General features: G+C 40.5%; 1 protein-coding gene across 7 annotated transcripts in view; it reads left to right on the top strand.

The window, feature by feature from the left end:
* The window catches only part of ZNF512 (zinc finger protein 512), a 32912-nt gene extending 14994 nt beyond the window's left edge, over nt 1-17918 (top strand). For 5 of the 7 annotated variants that reach the window (XM_077915882.1, XM_077915883.1, XM_077915881.1 and 2 more), the window contains 9 exons: nt 415-539; nt 1248-1334; nt 1749-1850; nt 2459-2626; nt 3622-3816; nt 10012-10113; nt 11241-11303; nt 12411-12509; nt 15890-17918. In XM_077915882.1, the coding sequence (XP_077772008.1) occupies nt 415-539; nt 1248-1334; nt 1749-1850; nt 2459-2626; nt 3622-3816; nt 10012-10113; nt 11241-11303; nt 12411-12509; nt 15890-16198 (1250 nt within the window). In that variant the 3' untranslated portion in view covers nt 16199-17918. The remainder of the gene's footprint in view (nt 1-414; nt 540-1247; nt 1335-1748; nt 1851-2458; nt 2627-3621; nt 3817-10011; nt 10114-11240; nt 11304-12410; nt 12510-15889) is intronic. The other 2 variants (XM_077915886.1, XM_077915884.1) reach the window with 2 other exon arrangements.
* The last annotated feature ends 2356 nt before the right edge of the window (nt 17919-20274 follow it).

The raw sequence follows: 20274 nt of genomic DNA, 5'->3' as shown, positions 1-20274 counted from the left end.
TCCATAGGGGTAATGAAGGCAGTCAGAATTTTCGAGGAGACTAAATGGGATAAAAACACTTCACAAAGTCTCAAGCACACCTGTGGCTTGCTATATATCTCGGATCCCGCTGTTAGATGCTGCTAGGAAAATGTTGCCCATTGTCAGTCGTACCTCAATAAAGCTAGAAAAAACATGGCGCTTAGAGCTTTTGAGTGGTTCTTAGATGGTTTTTATCATGGGGAACGAAGTAGGAGTTTCAGAAACTCCTGATTGTCTGAAAACAGATTATCTGTAGAAATCATCTGCAGCAAGGTTCTTTTCCCCAGGAAGGGGGGGAAACCATTTTATGATACTTTTACTAAGCTTCAGGATTTGCTTTTCCTGTCCAGAGAATTGTGAAGATTATGGGGTGTTCCTTTTTCTCCTTTGTAGGCAGTTTGGAGGAACAATGGTACTTAGAAATCGTGGATAAAGGCAGTGTCTCCTGTCCTACCTGCCAGGCGGTAGGGAGGAAGACAATAGAGGGCTTAAAGAAACACATGGAGACGTGCAAACAGGTTAGAGATTTTGTGGCATTTTGTGATGGTTGTGATCTTTTCCCATACCTTAGACATCTTTCGCCGTCAGGTATACTGATTACACAGGAGAAAAAGCAGCATTGTGTTATAAGGAAAACCTAAGCTTTTGAGTCTGACAGACTTGGGTTTGAATCTTCACTCAGCTACTCACTGTCGTTTAGCTTTTCAAATGTGGGCCTTGGTTTTCTCATTTAAAAAAAGAGAGAGAAAGGGTACCCCGGGTGGCTCAGCAGTTTAGCATTGCCTTGCCTAGGGCGTGATCCTGGAGACCTGGATCGAGTCCCATGTGGGGGGCTCCCTGCATGGAGCCTGCTTCTCCCTCTGCCTGCGTCTCTGCCTCTCTCTCTCATGAGCAAATAAATAAAATCTTAAAAAACAATAGAGAAAAAATTATTTTGTGTAGTCCCAGAGAGGTTAAGAAAGAAAGAATATGTGCTAAGTGCCCATCCCATCACTCCACAAATAATTGACACTTAGTAAATGGTAATTCTTGCTACTTTAAAAATGCGTTGCAGTTTACTTCTTTACCCTTGAGGACATGACACTGAGGTTGTGGGATTTTGAGATTCATTGACTGTTGAGTTTGGGAAATGAGGGAGATACAGACAAGAGCTTCTGAGTAGGATTTTGTAACATTCTGTGTCTCCGTTGAACAGCCTGGCACTGAGCAGTCTTTCTTCCTCGTAGGAAATGTTTACTTGTCATCATTGTGGGAAACAGCTTCGTTCACTGGCAGGGATGAAGTATCACGTCATGGCAAATCATAATAGCTTGGTAAGAGTATCTTCGGTACCGTATGAGCCTGTGTGGTTGGTGTTTGGATGTCTTTACACAGATAAGTGTGGATAACCCAGCGGAGGTGCCTAGGTTCTGGGGCTTTATAGGGGTCTAAAAACACCCTTTCGATAGAAGAGTTACACAAAATGAAATCCTTGGTGGGTATTTGTGTGTTTTGGTTAGCCTCAAGGGTTCATCTCCTGGAAGATAGAGCCTCTGAACTCTTATTTGCATTGCATTTGCTTCCTTGTCTGTCTAGGAGAAGATGGAGAAAGCCGGGAGTCAGATAACTAAGCTTCATGGGCATCGGCTTAGGTGCTAGTCCAGTCCTTGATTCTCCTATGATATAATTTTTTTCTGTATCTGTCTTTCCTGTGAATCATCTTCTTGTCTGCTTCTCTTGCTTTCTAGCCCATTTTGAAGGCGGCTGGAGATGAAATAGACGAGCCAAGTGAGAGGGAACGGCTCCGAACGGTTCTAAAGAGACTGGGAAAGCTCAGGTGCATGCGTGAGGTAAGAGCCCAGGGACAGCACCTCCTTCGGCCTGGAGTCTTGAGTCAATGTCTTTCTGTTACTTTCTTCCATTTCTCCTCCTTCTCTCTTGTAGACCTTGTCTGTGTCACCTTACAGCATAAGAGTGGCTCCTGCTTTTCCAGGTGTTTTGAATTCATTAATAGTTCTTTATTTTCTTTCTCATCTCCACAAACTTATTTTTCTCCCCTTTCCCTTTGTTTGGAGGTGTTTCTTGACCATCTTTCTTCAGTGTGATGAAAAGGCTCCTAGCAGTCTCCTTGTGAGGAGCTTTGGCATTGCTGGGTGTTTGCTACTGGGGTGCAGTTGAGTCACAGACCAGAGAGGACGCTTTGCCACGGAGGAGACGGACAGTGCTAGTTTACTGAATGCCGACTCAACTGATTGAACATGACTCTTGGTGGTAGACAGGACAGCTGTTAGGGCAGGGACAAGGGACAAGGAAGGGTTGTGCAAATGGGAGATGTTGGAGAGGGTCTAGCGATATCAGAGGATCTGTGTGGTGGTTGAGTCCTTTGTGGCTGTTTAGAAATTGAGAAATCACGTCAAAAGATGTAAGATTATAGTTCAGGCCTCTCTCCTGTATTCAGAGCTGTTCTAGTAGCTTCACCAGCATCATGGGATATCTGTACCATGTCAGAAAATGTGGCAAAGGGGCTGCAGAGCTGGAGGAGATGACCCTGAAATGTCACCACTGTGGAAAGCCATATAAATCGAAGGCTGGACTTGCGTATCACCTGAGGTCAGAGCATGGGCCTGTGAGTACTGATTACTTTCCAGACCCTGTTTGGGGATCTATTTTGTGGTGACTACTTACCTTACATCCTCCCATACATCTTTGGTTCCTCATTTGTATCCCTTTTTAATCTTTGAATGCTTTTGTTTTCTCTTTCGTGTTTTTCCTTGGTTCTCTAATTTCTGCCTTTTGAACATAATTAGGTTAGAGAAATCAAAGTTCACTGTATAATCTGTGCAGAAGTAAACTCATTATTATATTTTTAAAGCGTAAGGCATTCCCCTTTAGCTAGAAATTTTGTGGAATTCTCTGTCCAGCTCGTCTTCTATCCCCATTGTTTTGTTTTGACTTTTTTTTTCTTGATTTCTAGGCTTGCCCCACTCCTGTTTTTTTTTTTTTTTTTCAAGGTAAATCAATGGTCCCATTTTTTAGTGTACAGTTTATAAGAGTTTTGACAAATCCATACAGTTGTATAGTCCCCACCACAGTCAAGATATAGAAGGATTTGACCACTGATCTATTTTCTGTCCCTATAGATATGCTTTTAAAAATTAGATCTACAAAGTACCTTCACATCAGCGTGTAGATTAGCGTTTGATTGAATAACTGGTGACTGTGGCCTAGTCAGGGTAACACATCAAAAAACCATCACACTCAGCATGACATAAATTTCCTTCTTTGGTTTCTTCTAGAAATTTTAGAGTAATATGGTTTATATTTGATTCATTTTCAGTTACTTCTTATATGTACTATGAGATATGGATTGAGGTTCATGTCTTTGCACATGGCTATGTCTTGACCCTTAACTACTTCACTTATTGAAGGAACAGATTTTATCCTAAGAAGTTTTTTCTTTTTTCCAATAAAATATGCATTAAGGTGGTGGAGCTTTATGCTAATGGAAAGCAAGCAAGTAAATAGCTTTGGTACTTAGAGCAGGAGGGATAGCTTTTAATCATTGGCTCTTAATGAACCCCACTTCTCAGGCCTGTGTTTTGCTATGTCTCATTCTTGCAGATCTCATTCTTTCCAGAGTCAGGACAGTCAGAGTGCTTAAAAGAGATGAGCCTGGAGCCAAAGAGTGGGGGTCGAGTTCAGAGGCGTTCTGCCAAGATAGCTGTGTACCACCTGCAGGAGCTGGCTTCTGCTGAACTGGCCAAGGAATGGCCTAAGAGGAAGGTGCTTCAGGATTTGGTACCTGATGATCGGAAGGTAAAGTAGAAACTTGTATTAATTTAGAACCATGTCTAATACTGTGCTTATGTACGGAAAAGTAAATGCACTTGAGTACATGATAAATGATATTTTGCTTCTTTATTTTTAGAGATGGGATATGTTTAATCCACTTTCAGTGTTTGGATTCATGTGGGTCCTAGAGAGACAGTCTGTTCCAGAAGTTTCTTAAGGAACCCCATTATTTCTGGTCTACTTCCTGAGGGAACCAGAATTCCCAGATTAGTCTTTTGCTTAGTTGTTGCCCAGCATGTTTCCACTTTGTTAGTTCACATGTGGGAGTCTATATTTAGTTAATGCTTTCCATTTGTTTTTCTAGCCACAGAACTCCTCTCCCCACGCACTCTTTTTTCCAAATGAAAGCTTATCTAAAACACCAGTATGTGAAATAACTGAAAATGGAGTCACTCCAAATAACTAGAGGTAGTGAGCCCAAAGCCTTGTCTACTTGGCCTTCTCCTTGATACTTTTATCATTACCTCCATGGTTCCAAGTGTACTTGTGAGTGGTACAGAACCCAGCTTGGAAGCCTTTGGGGTTTTTTGTTCGTTTGTTTTTTGTTTAAATCATTTATGTATTTGACAGAGAGTGAGAGAGCACAAGCAGGGGGAACAGCAGAGGGAGAAGGAGAAGCAGGCTCTCCACTGAGCAGGGAGCCCAATGTGGGGCTCAATTCCAGGACTCTGGGATCTTGACCTGAGCTGAAGGCGGACGCTCAAAGGGCTGAGCCACCCAGGTGCCCCTGGAAGCCTTTGGTGTAAAACAGATCAAAGACCAGAGGAACATTATTTGGCCAAGAGGAGACAAGGGGTATATGACTTAATGGGAGTAGTCATTCGAGAGCTTGGAGGATATACAGTAAGGATTAAGATTAGAGCTAAGGACCTATCCATCTCCATGGTATGGAGAAGAATAGTTTAGATTTGGCCTAGGGCTTTCACTCATATGAGGGGAATGTCATAATTTATATGAAAATTTGTCAAATTTCAGAAGTTGATACCTCTTATTTGGCCTAAAAATCAGTCCAAGGAGTAATTGAATATCAAGGCATCCTGTCTTGTTTCAGACTTACTGCTATTTCCTGCCACAGGCTAAAGTATATGGTTATCTAAATTCAGTTTAAATGTGAATTTTATACATTGGTAAGTACATTGTGATATTATAGTCACATCTGTGCATGGTCTGTCATAGGGAATTTAACATAAATATTTGTTAGCTCATTGATAAGTTTTGATAGTCTTATCTAGCAGCTACTTTACTAAAATCATCTGTTTTGTTTCGACATTGTGTAGGCAAAGGGAATTATTTTGATTTTTTAAACTAAAAATTCAGGGGAATCTGGTGGTTCATTCTTAAGTGTCCAGCTCTTGATTTCGGCTCAGGTCATGATCTCAGGGTTGTGAGATTGAGTGAGCCCCATGTCAGGTTTGCACCGGGCATGGAGCCTGCGTAAGATTCTCTTCCTTTCCATGTGCCCCTCCCCAATAAAATAAAATAAAATAAAATAAAGTAAAATAAAATAAAATAAAATAAAATAAAATAAAATAAAATAAAATAAAAGATAAGATATTAATTTGTTTGAATAGATTATACATTGTTGTCATTAAAGTCAAAATGATGATTAACATTGAGGTATCTCACTCTCACCCCATCCTTGTTGTCTTGTCTCCAAGGTTAACCATTCTCAAGATTTCTGTGTCCTGCCAATGTTTCTTTTCTTTATCTATTTTTTTTCCCTGCCAGTGTTTCTTGATGCAAACACAAGCAATATTGTCTAGGAAAAGCTCTTGTGTTTTCCTTTCCTCTCACGCTACTACACACTTAAGCTTTGACATCAGATGTGTGGGTTTGTCCCATACAGACCAATTTTCTATCACCACCTGGGCATCCTACAAATAATTCAGTTCGACATTATCTATCTGGAGTTGGTGGCAGATCCTACAAGTTAAGGGCTCAGTCCCACAGGACTGCTCCAATTTCAGATGCCAATCGCAAGTCTCAGTTTGCCACCTGTGCTTCTGAGCGATTAGCTATAAATTGGGGTTCCTATAACCCCATCCTTGGTTTTGGTAATTTGCTAGAATGGCTCACAGAACTCAGGGAAACACATTTACTGGTTTGTTATAAAGAATATAATAAAACCTACAGATGAAAAATCAGATGAAGAAATTTATATAGAGTGAGGTCTGGAAGAGTCCCAAGCACAGTAGGAGCTCCTGGCCCTGTGGAGTTGGGGGTGCATCACCCTCTTGGCCATATATATGTTCTGAGGAAGCTATTTGAACCCCATAATTTTGGGATTTTTAGGGAGGTTTCATCACATAGGCACGATTGATTAACTCCATTTCTAGTCCCTTTGCCTTTCCAGAGAATGGGGAATTGGTCTGAAAGTGCCAAACTTCAAATCATGGCTTGGTCTTTCTGGTGGCTAGCCCCTCCCAAGGGGCCCACCAAGAATTGCCTCAGTAGAATAAAAGTTACTCCTTTTCCAAGGGATTTGTGAGCTTTGTGTCAAATACTGGTATTAGTTAGGAATTTAGGTGTTTTAAGAGCTCCCTGTTGGGAACCAGGTTCAAAGACTAATTACTAACAGGAGCTGAGGGCAGAGGCCAATAAATATTTTTTATCTCACAAATAAATATTTCTTTTAGAAGAAACCATTTTATTTGGAAATAATTTTAGATTTACAGCCATTGCAGAATTAGTACAGAATTTCCATATGCTTTTCACCAGACTTCCTGTAATGTCAACATCTTCCGTAACCGATAGCATAGGATCCCATCACATGATCCCACCAGGATCCCACATTTAATTCTCTTTACCGTGGCTTCTTCGTCTCCTCTCATCTGTTATAATTCTTCTGGCTTTTTGTTGTTGTTTGTTTTTCTGTGTTTTTTACACTTTTGAAGAGGACGGGCTGGTTATTTTGTAGAATATCCCTCATATGGATTTGTCTAGTGTTTTCTTGAGATTGGATTGAGGGTTACATGTTTTTGTCAAGAATACCACAGTGTTACACCGTATCAGGAGGTATATGATATTGGTGTGTCTTTTTACTGATAACTTTGATCACTTGATGAGGGTGTTGCCCAATTTTCTCCAAGGCAAAATTATATTTCCCCCCCTGTAATTAGTGAATATTTTGGGGGGAGATTGACAGTATGCAACTAGTTTGTGTCTTATCATACTTCTGCCCACTTACCATAGCATCCATCAGTGATTCTTGTCTGCAATAATTATAATTATTATTATGGTGGTTTGCCTAATGATGGTTAGTGTTTCCATTATTTCTTCCATAGTTATTAATTGGAATTCTACTGTGAGAAAGATATGTCCTTTTTTTTTTTGATATGTCCTTTTATTCTATTAATCTGTTTATATCCATATGGACTCATGGATATTTTATTGTAGCATTATCATCCAGTGCTATTATTGTTGTTCAATTTATAGCTCAAATTGTCTCAGATTTGGTCATCAAGAGCTCTTCCAAGTGGGTTCCTATGTCTTTTTGAAATGCTTCTATCATTTTTTGAGCCCTTTTTTTTCGTTTTGACACCTCGAGATGCTATAGGGTCATCTCATATATTCCCTGTCCCAGAGCTAGAATCAACCATTTCTCTAAGGAATCCTGATTTCTTTTATTGGAGAATATATTTAAAAACCAAGATTTGAATGCTAGGTGTACTCATTCCTGCTAGGGTGTCATTGTTTCTGGGCCTTCTTAGTGGATAGAGCTAGGATCTATATGTATATTCATGGATACATGCACACACTCTGTTCTTTTTTAAAAAGATTTTATTTATCCATTTATTTAAGGGAGAGAGAGAGAGAGAAGAGAAAGAGAGAGCAGGGGGAGGAGCAGAGGGAGAAGGATAAGCAGACTCCATGCTGAGTGCAGAGCCTGACGTGGGCTTGATCCCATGACCCTGAGATCATGTCCTGCGCCAACATCAAGAGTCGGATGCGTAACTGACTGAGCTACTCACTCGCTCCCCTCTGTGTTCATGTCTGTCTGGGTATCAGCGTACAGATTTAAGGCCATGATACCTTCAATTCCAATCCAACACAAGTTTCATTCTTGCCTTCCTCTGTGCTTATTTCTAACTTCTTTCTCCAACAGTGAGAGACCTCTCATAGTGTACAATATATTTACTTACTTGCTTAGTTCTAGTATAACCTAGTTTCACAATTGTTAACCCATACCCCTGTAAAAACAGATTTACTACCTAGAGAACAATATTTGTTATAGTTCTTTTAATCTTTAGCCTTACAGTATATAGTCAAAGTACTATTTTACAGTTACTTAGATTGGCTCCTTCCTCACTTCATTTGGTTTCTCATTTATCATCATTAGCTTCATGTGTTACTCTTACTACATTTTGGGTTCCCCCTACATCCCATTTAATTGAAATGAGTAATTTATCTTGGGAGTATGTGAAACATTGCCGTGGTTCTAAAAGTCAGACCTGTACCAAAAGTCTTCTTAGAGAAGGGCTACTGCCCTCTTCCCAGCTGTCCCATTCCTAATACCCTTCTATTTCCATCCCGTTCCCACCCTGCTCCCTGCAAAGATAATCATGCTCAGTAGTTTCTGGTTTATCCTTCTTATATTTTTATGGGATGGATAACCAGATAATGCATATTTTCTTATATTCTTTTCTTTCTTACATAGATGCTTTTTTGTGTTTTGCTTTATTTCACTTAAAAGTCTGTCCTAGAAATCACTCCATATGTGCTCATAGATTATTCTCATTTCTGCATAAATATGATAGTTTATGAATATAATAGCTTATGTAAATATTCTGCTATCACTATAAAAGGATTTTATTTTATTATTTAAAGATTTTATTTATTTCCTCATGAGAGACACACACAGAGAGAGAGAGAGAGAGAGAGAGAGAGAACCAGAGACACAGGCAGAGGGAGAAGCAGGCTCCACGCAGGGAGCCTGACATGGGAGTGGATCCCAGGTCTCCAGGATCAGGCCCTTGGCTGAAGGTGGCGCCAAACCGCTGAGCCACCGGGCTGCCCCGCTATAAAAGGATTTTAGATGGTCCCATATACACTAGCTGCAGAGGAGAGGAGGTACTTACAAATGAAGCCAGCTCTGTGCTCTGATTGCTTTTATAGATTTGTCAGCGTTTCCTGAAGGTGACTTCCTTACTTCCCCTGACCTCTATGGGCTTTGGCTCTGTTTTTCTATCTCAGTATCTGTTTCAGATACTTAAATTTTTCAAGCAGGAGGATTGTTTTCTCACTGGAAACATAGCTATTACTTGTGGTGGGCTTTGTGAGAACTGTCTCTCCAAGTGCCAGCTGTCTCTTTTCTGGAAACTACAGTTGTTGTTTTAAGAAGAGACTAACCTGGAGCTCCAGTCGCGCAATCGTTAGCGCGCAGTACTTCTGCGAAGAGACTAACCTGTGTCAAAGCACATGAAGGCAAGTGCGAGGAATAGTTAATTCTCGTCTCAGGCAGTATCAGGAAAGATAGTGTATTCCATCCCCTGAGTTCTCTCACATCTTTTATTTTCACATTTTTGTTTTAAAATGTTTCACATTTTTAGATTGAATCTCAGTGTTTGTGTTTGAATTTAAAAATACCCAGAATTAACGTGACACTTCTGAAGAAAAAGGAGAAATGCAGAGGAGCAGGGAACAGACATTAAAACCACTCAAAATTCCACCACCCAGAGATGACTACTGTTAACGTGTTCATTTATAACCTTCTAGCCTTTTCCCAATTTACATATATTTCTATCAAATGTATTATATATGTGCGTGTATGTATGTACCTTGTGTTTAAGTATACAATAATAAGTATAATTTACATGTAGTACATATTTGTATCCCTGGGGGTTTTTTTTGTAACAAGTGTTTTAGCTGTATAAATGCTCTGTCAGTAGCTTTTTCAAACTATAGATGAAGTGCCATATCTGAAAATCTCCTGCCCTCTGTTAAAAATCAAACTATTCTAAGATTAAATTATAGAAAATTATACTTACCAGTGTTGGGTAAATTTGTACTTAAAGGCTCATACCTACTACAGTTTTTTTGCACGTGAAAGGATGCTTGTCGAACTCCAGAATTACATAACCTGAAGAGTTGGGTGTGAAACTTTTGGGGTATTTTGGTTGGAAGTTGGGTTCCTCCAATAAAATATTTCTTGTCTCGTAGTTAAAATATACTCGCCCTGGGCTGCCTACCTTCAGCCAGGAAGTGCTACACAAATGGAAGTCAGATATCAAGAAATACCATCGCATTCAGTGCCCTAACCAGGTGGTTCTTTCTCATTTTTTTATTCCATAAATGTTTATCAAACTGCTGTTTCAGTTATTTATTCCGTCATGATGAAGTACATGAACCTCAGTGGCTTAAAACCTCAGTTATTTTATTTGTTCAGAATTCTATAAATCAGTAATTCTGCCAGGGCTCAAAGAACATTCTCCTGTCGTACGTGGCATCAAGTGGGATCATTCGTGGGTTGTATTTAGCTGCAAGCTCAGATGGGACCTGATGTCCAAGATGGCTTCTGTGCAGCCAATTGAGCTGGGAGCTCGGCTGTCCACATGGCCTCTCTCCATCAGGGTGTAGTGGGTTACCAGCAGGGCACATGGCAACTGACTTTTCAGAGTATCCCAGGAACACGAAGCCGCAGATCTCTTAAGGCCTAGCTTCAGAATTTGTTCAACATCATTTCAATGGGATTCTATTGGTCAGAGGAATTACAGGGTTCACCCAGATTCAAAGGGAGGGTAAGTAGCCTCCACTTCTTGCAGGAAAGAGTGGCAGAGAATTTCCAGCCATCTTCTACTCTACCACAACCATATATGCAGAACTATGGGAAGAAGCAAATACACAAGAAATAGGAGACAACTTTGTACTGAAGAAGGCAGATTTTTTTTTTAATTTTTTAAAAAATTTTATTTATTTATGATAGTCACAGAGAGAGAGAGAGAGGCAGAGACACAGGCAGAGGGAGAAGCAGGCTCCATGCACCGGGAGCCTGACGTGGGATTCAATCCCGGGTCTCCAGGATCGCGCCCTGGGCCAAAGGCAGGAGCCAAACCGCTGCGCCACCCAGGGATCCCAAAAAGGCAGATTTTAAAAAAATATCTAACTGCAATTTTCTGTTTCTCAGAGTGTCAGAGAAAAAGTAGCAGGGAAGAGAATATCTTAAGCTTTTCTCAACAACTTGTTCACCATTTGTTTTTAAACCTTTCTTTGGTTTTTCTTTTTTGCTTTTGTGGCTTGTGTGTGAATTTTTTTCCTGTTTGGTTTGTAACGTGATTTATTGGGCTTCTTCCTCCAAATGTAGGGCTGGTCAGTGTAAATAAATGGCCAGGTTGCTAAGAGAAGGATGCGGTTTGCTATAGTTTTCATGGATTTCTTCTTCTCTTTTTCAGGGTTGTGAAGCGGTCTACAGTAGTGTATCAGGCCTTAAAGCTCACCTAGGCTCTTGTACCTTGGTTTGTAACTTTCTGAACTATTTATCTTAACATGACGTCTAAAATAGTCTGACATGGAAGAGAATTCAGTTTAGATGAAGAGCTAGTTGTCCTGTTTGCCATTATCTTCAGAGGCTGGCTTAGTTTTTTCATGTCCTAAAGATGCTTGGTCTGTTATTAGAGGGGATGCCCGGATATGTTCAAGATACAGGAAAAGCCAACATAGCCTGAAGTCTTATCAGTTAAGGAATTTGGAGAAATATATTATTAATTTTAGTCTCTACCAGGGATTTAACATCTTCCACCTGAGCCTCTCCTGCCTTGGGGCTTCCCTATCTTATCGGGCCTTAAACTTTCTTGAATCAACTTACATGTGTTTATCTGGATTGTTGAAGATCCTCTACTCCCATCTGAATTATACTGGCCTCTGGGGATGAGAAGTAGGCTCTATCTGCTGTCAGGCCGATGGCTGTTCACCTCACTGAATCTTTTTTGTGTTGACCCAGGTGCCCTACAAACTGCTGTAACTTTTTAATTCCCATTCAGAAATATCTCTTCACACAAAAGGAGCCCCATGGGCACTCAGGGCTTCAGGAGTCAAGGCAGCACGGGAGTGTAGACATCCAAACCCCATCTGTCCAGGAATACTTAGGAGTTTGTCATCATGATCTTAGTTTCAGAGTCCTTAACCTAGGTGTTGCAGATGATACTTCTCGAATTCTGGATGTCCAAGGCACTCTTTGAAACAGTGGATTATGGTGGGAAGAATTATATGCATTGGTGCCTCTGGTGAACCTCAGGAGTCCAAGAGTCATTCCAAGAGAACCAGGAAGGGAAAGAAACAAGGAAGTTAGAAAAGTGTGACAGGTTTTATAGCAAAAGAAGGAGAACCTCAGTTTGTGTTGAATGGGTGGGGGTATTACGTATAGAATTATAAGTAGGATAGAATTATAGTGGTGATAGTCTGCCCAACCGAGTTTTCCTAAATGTATTGCTGTTTTGGATTTTCTTCCTTCTTTGCTGAAGTAAAATCCCCGCCCTTTCTGTCTCTTAACAATCTCCCACATGGCTCAGGTATGTGTTCCTGAATTTACGAGTAATTCCCTTTTCTTTCTCTCTTGAAAACAGGGAAACTTTGTGGCTGGAAAATACAAGTGTCTTCTGTGTCAAAAAGAATTTGTGTCAGAGAGTGGTGTCAAGTATCACATCAACTCTGTCCATGCTGAGGTGAGGTCCCTGCTTTCCCCGCCATGTTTTTGTGATCCTGTGGAACCCATATGTATGTGCCCCCAAAAGTGGATTTTGTGCGTTTTTATGGGCTGGGACTGTTGAGAAAAGGAATTTGAAAGTGCTTACCAGAGACAGAGTTAAAATACTTTGTGAAATTAGATGTGTAATTGTATTTTTATGTGAAAGCATTTGAAATCACTGTAAGTGTGAGCACCCCTGAGCTCTTGTGATTCTTTTAAATTCAGTTAAACCGGGATCCCTGGGTGGCGCAGCAGTTTGGCACCTGCCTTTGGCCCAGGGCGCGATCCTAGAGACCCGGGATCGAATCCCACGTCAGGCTCCCGGTGCATGGAGCCTGCTTCTCCCTCTGCCTGTGTCTCTGCCTCTCTCTCTGTGACTATCATAAATAAATAAAAATTTTAAAAAAATAAAATAAAAATAAATTCAGTTAAACCAAGAGTTTGGGCACTGGGCTGAGTTTATAGCTGTAGAATTCTTGTTTTATAGCAGTCTCTGTACTTCTGTTTTCTCCTATTCTAAGGCCTTTGAGCAATCTGTTTTTAATGTTTCAAATACTGCAAAGAAACGACGATAAGGGACATCAGTGAGACAAACTGGAGAAATTGGTATACTGGCTCTATTAAATAACAGTGATGAGTCAATGTTCATGTTCCCAAATGTGATCATTGTGTTGTAGCTGTGCAGAAGGCCCTTGTTCTCAGGCAGATCTATGCTAAAGTTTTTAGGGATGAAATATGTCTACAAATAACTTGCAAATGGTTCAGCAAAAGGAAGAGAAGAAGGAAGAAAGGAAGAGAGGTAGGCAGTGGTAAATCTAGGATTCATTGAATTCTTGTCACTTTTCTTAAGGTCTGTAAATTTTCAAAATTAAAGAATCAATTCTGGGGTGCCTGGGTGGTTTAGTGGTTGAGCGTCTGCCTTTCACTCAAGTCATGATCCTGGGGTCCTGGGATGGAGTCCCATATTAGGCTCCTCACAGGGAGCCTACTTCTCCCTCTATGTCTCTGCCTCTCTCAATCAATCAATCAATCAATCAATAAATAAATAAATAAATAAAATAAAATAAAAAAATCAATTCTGCATAAAAATACTTTAAGTACAGAAAGTCAAGAGGTTTCTCTTGGGGCAAGTTTTTAGTTATACAGGTCAATAGAGAAATTGTTTCCTGTGTAATTAAATACCTGTATTTCAAAAGCTTAAGGAGTAGAGTGTGCATTCTCTTGGAATATCTTACCGCAGAAGCTATTGTGGCCTAATAAGGAAAAAGAGCAAACACCGTCAACTGTTTTCTGCCCTCACATTTAATAGTTCTTAACGCTATGGGCTATAGTTAGTGTCATGAAATGTGGTCTCTGTTGTTTTACAGGTTTAAGCTTTGGGAATCGCTTTCTATACCTGAGATTTCCTCTGGAAGGCAGTCGGTCATATCTTTCTCATAGTAATAGTGTAAATACTTCAGGAAGTATTTAAAAGATAATTAATCTCCTAAGAAAATCCAGCCTTTATGTAGTGAGCCTATTTCTCCAATTTCTTCTTAAAAAGTTGGAAACAACAAATTTCACTTGGTTTGGAGTTTGTTCTCCAAGTCTTATTAGTTCAATGATTTGTGCCTATATTTATAAATTATACGTGGTGGTAAAAGATTTTCACTCTGTTCCTCCCTCTCTGCCTCACATATTCTGAAGCTACTTTTTTTCAACAGAAATTTTCAAATACATGAAAATGGACAGAATAGTATAATGAACAGCCTAACAGACATCAGTGTGTGGCCAATCTTCTTTTCCTTTATAATCACACCCACTTTTCTTGTCCCCTAAAGGCTTATTTTAAAGCAAATTCCACATACCATGTCAACTGTCACTGATTCTTTTGATGTGTGTGTCTAAAATATAAGGACTTCTAAAAATGTATAAGCACAACCATCATTACACATAAAAAATTAGCAAAGAATGGTTCTTGAATATCATCATCATATACCTAGTCATTATTGAAATTATTTAAATTTCCTTGATTGCCTCATAATTTTTTTTCAGAGATGGCTTGTTCAGGAGGAAGAAAAAAAAATGTCCGTGTACTGTATATTTTAATCTAGAGTGCTATCCAATAGAAATGTAATGTGAGTCTGTATATAATTTCAGATTTCCTAGTACACACATTCTAAAAATTTTTTTAAATAAAAATAGGTGAAATTAATGTTGATAATATATTTTATAAAACCTAGTGTACCTAAAATATTATCTTTTAAACATGTAGTTAATAAAAATTAATGAGATACTTTACATTTTTTCATACTAAGTCTTTGAAATACAATGTGTATTTTTTATATTGAAAGCATATCTCAATTGCAGGTCTAGAAGTTTCCCCTACTCCCCCTTTTTATATGTTGGAGAAACGGTCATTTGTCACATGTGTATACACATTTTGGATTTTGCTGAGTGCATTCCTGTGGTGGTGGTGGTCCTCTCTCAGGGTATTTCCTGTGAATCAGTAGTTAGACCTAGAAGACTGATCAGATCACTTGATTTCAATTGAAATCCTCCCGCCCTCCCTCCCTTTCTTCCCTTCCTTCCTTCCTTCCTTCCTTCCTTCCTTCCTTCCTTCCTTCCTTCCTTCTTCCCCAAGAGTGTTTCATAATTGGATTGCATGTTCCTCAACTGTTAATTTTTTAAACTGAGTCTCAGAGAGGTTGAGTAATTTCCCCATGGTCACAGAGCCAGAAACAGCTGAGATTTGCACTAAGGGTCTGGCTGTAGAATTCATGCCCTTAACCACTATACTTTCATGAAATAAAAATGTCCTATGGCCCAAAGCTTTATAGCTCATGAGATTTTTACAAAGGAGATAAATAAGTAGGATGATGCTAAGTGAACACTTTGTAGTTCACTTACTGCAGTATGAAGTACCCCAAATCGTGTGCTACACAATAAATGCTTATAATGACTACTCACTATTCTGTATTGAATTTCTCCCATTTAAAGTACAGAATTATAAGCTCTGGTTCCCTATCCGTTTCCTTCTTACTGTGTTCTGCCCTAGCCGTGCCTTTTAGAAAATCTTCTCGCACCCAGGGCGCCTGGGTGGCTCACTCGGTTGAGCATGGGATTCTTGATGTCATCTCAGGTCAAGATCTTAGGGTCGCGGGATCGAGCCCCAGCCTAGGGCTCCATGCTTGGTGGGAGGGGTGGGTATCTGCTGGAGATTCTCTCTTGCCCTCTGCCCCTCCCCCTCCTCGTGCTCTCTTTCTCTGTCAAATAAATAAGTAAATCTTTCAAAAACGAAAGAATTTCTTCCCAAACCCATTCCTTGTGCTCTCTACTGTGTATTGACTGGATAATTTTTCCATTTTGCCTCTGTAGGACTGGTTCGTCGTAAACCCAACCACCACCAAAAGCTTTGAAAAGCTAATGAAGATAAAGCAGCGGCAGCAGGAAGAAGAAAAGCGGAGACAGCAGCACAGGAGCAGAAGGTCTCTGCGAAGGCTGCAGCAGCCAGGCATCCAGCTGCCTGAGGCGGAGCTGAGTCTTAGAGTAGGGAAGGATCAGAGGAGGAATAACGAGGAATTGCTAGTGTCGACCTCCTATAAGGAACCGGAGCAGGAGCCAGTGCCAGCACAGTTCCAGAAAGTAAAGCCCCCAAAGACTCATCATAAACGAGGAAGGAAATAGGCAGGCAGTGTGAAAGCTCCTAGGAGAGCAAATGGGATGCTGTTGTCACGGGGACCTGTGCTGGGAGGACTGAGTCACTGGGGCTGAGCGAGGAGAAATGTACTCTTTTGTTTGTGTAAGGCTGTGACTTTCTCAGCTCCTTCCTCCTGTGTAAATTTCACTGTTCTATTTATTCACTTTTACCCCACTCCCCCCCCACCCCCTCTTGGGTAGGTGTTCCTGCTATTCCTCATTGGAGTCCTCTTGTTGTTCTCTCATTTTGCCCAAAGAGCTCCCTCTTCAGGCCAACTGTGGGCCATTCTTGCTCTGTACAAAACTGAGAAACCCATTTGGTTGTCCTTTTCCTTCCCGGGCTATAGAATGTTCTCGGACTCTCCACTGATTAGTCATTCCATCATTTCGCTTATAAAACAATTCCAAATTAATTTTTAAGAATCATACTGATTTATCATTTTGTATTTGTGATATAACAATCCTAGAAGCTAGAACTGTTGTCACTCATGTAATAAGCTTATCCTGTCTCCCTGGGTAACAGATTTTATGGAGGCCGTTTGTTCTCTCTCAGTGTGGTTTTAGGATTGAAAGTAAGAAAATGGACTTAAGATGAAAAAGCTAGAACCTCTCTATGCTGGTTTTACTGGGAAGTGTTTCGTTTGTCCCAAGTAGCAGTGACTGGCTAGACCCACAAGCATGAAAAGCAGCCCAAACATCAAAATGTCCCAAACATGAAAATGATTGGAAAGCAGGAAGTAGACGAAGCAATAAATACTGCCTTGACTTTCCTAGGGCTTGAGTCCTCATCTGTTGCTATGATCAGTGTCCTCTGGGCGCTTGTGCCCCACCCCCAACCCCCCAACTCCCAACCCCCAGTTTTAAGGATGAAGAATTACCGCATTGCGCTTGATGTTTTGACACAGAATCCTAGTGTTCCTAGTAATGCCATAGACTGGCAGCCAAGGGGCACATTCCGTCTCCCCTGGGCTTGACCTCACTTGTTCGTCTACACCACGCTAAGTCCTTATTCCTCCCCTTAGCCGACGTCTTGTCTTTTGGAGTTTTCTGAGAATATCGTCCTCTGTCCTCTTTTGTATGTGGCGTTTATCCTCTTTATATCTTGAGACTTGACACCAGATGTAGGTATTTCTCTGGTGTTGGAAAGAAAAATTCCTTTTCTGTACCTCATGCCTACCTGGTAATGTCTAGTGGGCTACTTTTCTTCTTCAAGGCTGGCTTTCTCTGGAGCATTGTTTAGAACAGCTCTGTTGTGTTTCTAGATTCTCTTCCCCTCTTGCATAAATATTGGTCTTATATATTCTTGCCAACTTTTGTGGCATATGCCACATAAAAAGCAAGGGCCCTTAACCCTGATATGGATAAATACTACCTTTTCAAATTCTGAAAGGCTGTTACTGCTCTTTAACTCTGTATTCTGTGCTGCTCCACATAGCTTTAAAATGTGGGCTTTTGTGAAGACCACTTTCAAACAAGGGAGCACTGAAACCAGATTTGGATACTGCCAGATAGATAGTTTTGAAACAGGTCAATGACGTGGTATGTCCAGTCTACCTTTTCATTTTCATTGGCAGTTGCACCCTTGAAACCCTTTCGGTAGGTGAGGATTGTCAGGGAGGAGAAATGAAGAAGCTATATTAATTTCTGGTGAGTAAGACTTGGGGAATGTTGGGCAATGACAAAAGAAATAAATGACTGTCGGTTAGAATGATGTTTCCAGGTGTTCATTGACTCCAACCTGCTGCCCGACTCCTTGCCGACACAGTGTATGGGGATAAGAAGATGGCTAGACATGGGAGTGGGTTTGAAATAAGTACCAAATGCGGTGTCTCAGTAGTTTTTTAGTTCCTGAAATGTGTTGGCTAAAACGAGTAATTTGTTTGAGGTTAAAGTGAATTAGTATAGGAAACTTGTCCAGTCTCATCTAGTGCCATTGTAGGCACTTTAAAGAAATTTTCCTTCCTGGGGTGCCTCGGTGGCTCAGTTGGTTAAGCACCTGACTTAGGTGTAGGTCATGATCTTGGGGTCCTGGGATCAAGCCCCACGTCGGGATCTTCACTCGGCAGGGAGTCTGCTTGTCCCTCTGCCCCTCCTCCTGCTCATGCTCTCTATCTCTCTCTCTCCTTCTCTTAAATAAAGAAAGAGGGCAGCCCCAGTGGCGCAGCGGTTTAGCGCCGCCTGCAGCCAGGTTGTGATCCTGGAGACTGGGGATCGAGTCCCATATCAGGCTTCTTGCATGGAGCCTGCCTCTCCCTCTGCCTGTGTCTCTGCCTCTCTCTCTCTCTCTCTCTCTCTCTCTCTCTCTCGTGTCCCTCATGAATAAATAAATAAAATCTTAAAAAAAAAAAAAGAAAGAAAGAAAGAAAATTTGTGAAAAAAAACTTTTCCTTCCTGAGGCCAGGTCTCAGCAAGTCTCAGTAGAGAGTATCATAATCATTCTACTGAGTTTTTAAGTTTTTAAACAAAGTTCATTAGAATACAAATTTGACAATATCGAACATAGCCAGGTTGTAGCGAATGTGAACTCTCATGCACGGTTTGGAATGTAACATGGTACAATCACTTTGGAAACGATTTGTTAGTATCTAGTCAAGCTGAAAATATGCCTTAAGATGCAGCAGTTTTACTCCTGGGTATATACAGAGGGAAATCCTCCTGCCCAGGTATACCAGGAGACATAAACAAAGAATGATACTGTAGTACGGTTGATACCACATAGCAGAGACGAATAGCTGTCCACCATAATCTGCTCTCACCTTGCAGAGTTATAGGATTACAGGACAAATGGTTAGATTATGTTTCCCAGCTCTCTAACCCCCTGCCCCTGTATCGAAGGGGTAGCCAACTCACTTCTCTCCTGTAGAATGTGAATGGAAGTGAGGGTGTCACATGCAAGCTAGAATTTTTAAGAAAATGAGTGTACTTCTATGCTTCTTTTCCCCCTTCCTTGGGCCAGATGCAGATGATAAAATGGCTTTAGAGGGTGGCAGAGCACAAAATGGAAAATGGTTGATGCCCCGAATCACCCCATGAAGAACTAATCACCAACCAGGAACATCTATCTGAAGAGAAAAAAGATCTGTTATTTGAGGAACTATACCTTCTTGGGTCTCTTTGTTAACCTACTTTAAAACTAATCTAATCTTCCATCAGGAGAAGGGATAAATCGAGATACAGTTATATACTGAAATACTATACAGCGATAAAATTAAGGCTCCTTGTTTCATGAATACATCTCAAAAATAATTCCTGGGAAAAGCAAGTTACAGAATACATGAAGTAGGCCATTTTTAAAAGGCTTAAAGACAATGCTCTATATGGTTTATGGATATATAAAAATATATTTATATGCTATATATGTAAATATGTGTATGTAGTATACATTTATAGTTTAATATCATATGTATATGTATACGTGGCATGAAAACATGCACAGGAATGATAAACACCAAATTTAGGACAGTGCTTCTGGGACTCAGAAGGACTACAAGTGAATTTTTAAGTTCTTATTTCTTAAGGTGGATAGTGAGTTTGTTCTGATCTTCTGTATTTTGTGTCTGAAATACTTCTTTTAAAAAATCAGTGCCCACAAACTGTTCTGCTCACCTCCTTTAATAGGGAACACCTTAGAAATGTTACTTGTCTTAACCTTTCATTTTCCCTTCACCCTTCAGTCTGCTCTTCTTTCTATTTACGTCTATTTCAGCCGCCCTACTCCAAACCATCATCACCTCTTGCCTAGACTATAAGTTTCCTAATTGTTTCCTTCTGATTTTTACTGGTTTGGATACACTCCACATAACAGCCTTAGTGAGTTTTTAAACTTGTAAATCAGAGCTCGTTCACCAGCTCAAAGCCTGCTGGTTTCCCATTCCACTTAGAATCCAAGTCACTCCCTCCTTGTCCCACAAGGCCTTCTCCTCCTCCTGCCAACCCATTTAGCCTCTTCTTCCCCTACTCCTTTGTTCTCTGACCATTCCCCAGCTACCCTTTAGCCATATTGACCTTTTTGTTCCTGGAACCTAGTAAGCTCATTCCCATCTCAGGACCTTTGCATACACTGT

The sequence above is a fragment of the Canis aureus genome, chromosome 12 (genome assembly GCF_053574225.1).
Source record: "Canis aureus isolate CA01 chromosome 12, VMU_Caureus_v.1.0, whole genome shotgun sequence".
NCBI classification, from domain to species: Eukaryota; Metazoa; Chordata; class Mammalia; order Carnivora; family Canidae; genus Canis; species Canis aureus.
Note: the sequence above shows the minus strand (reverse complement) of the source record. Positions and strands in the feature narration are given on the sequence as shown.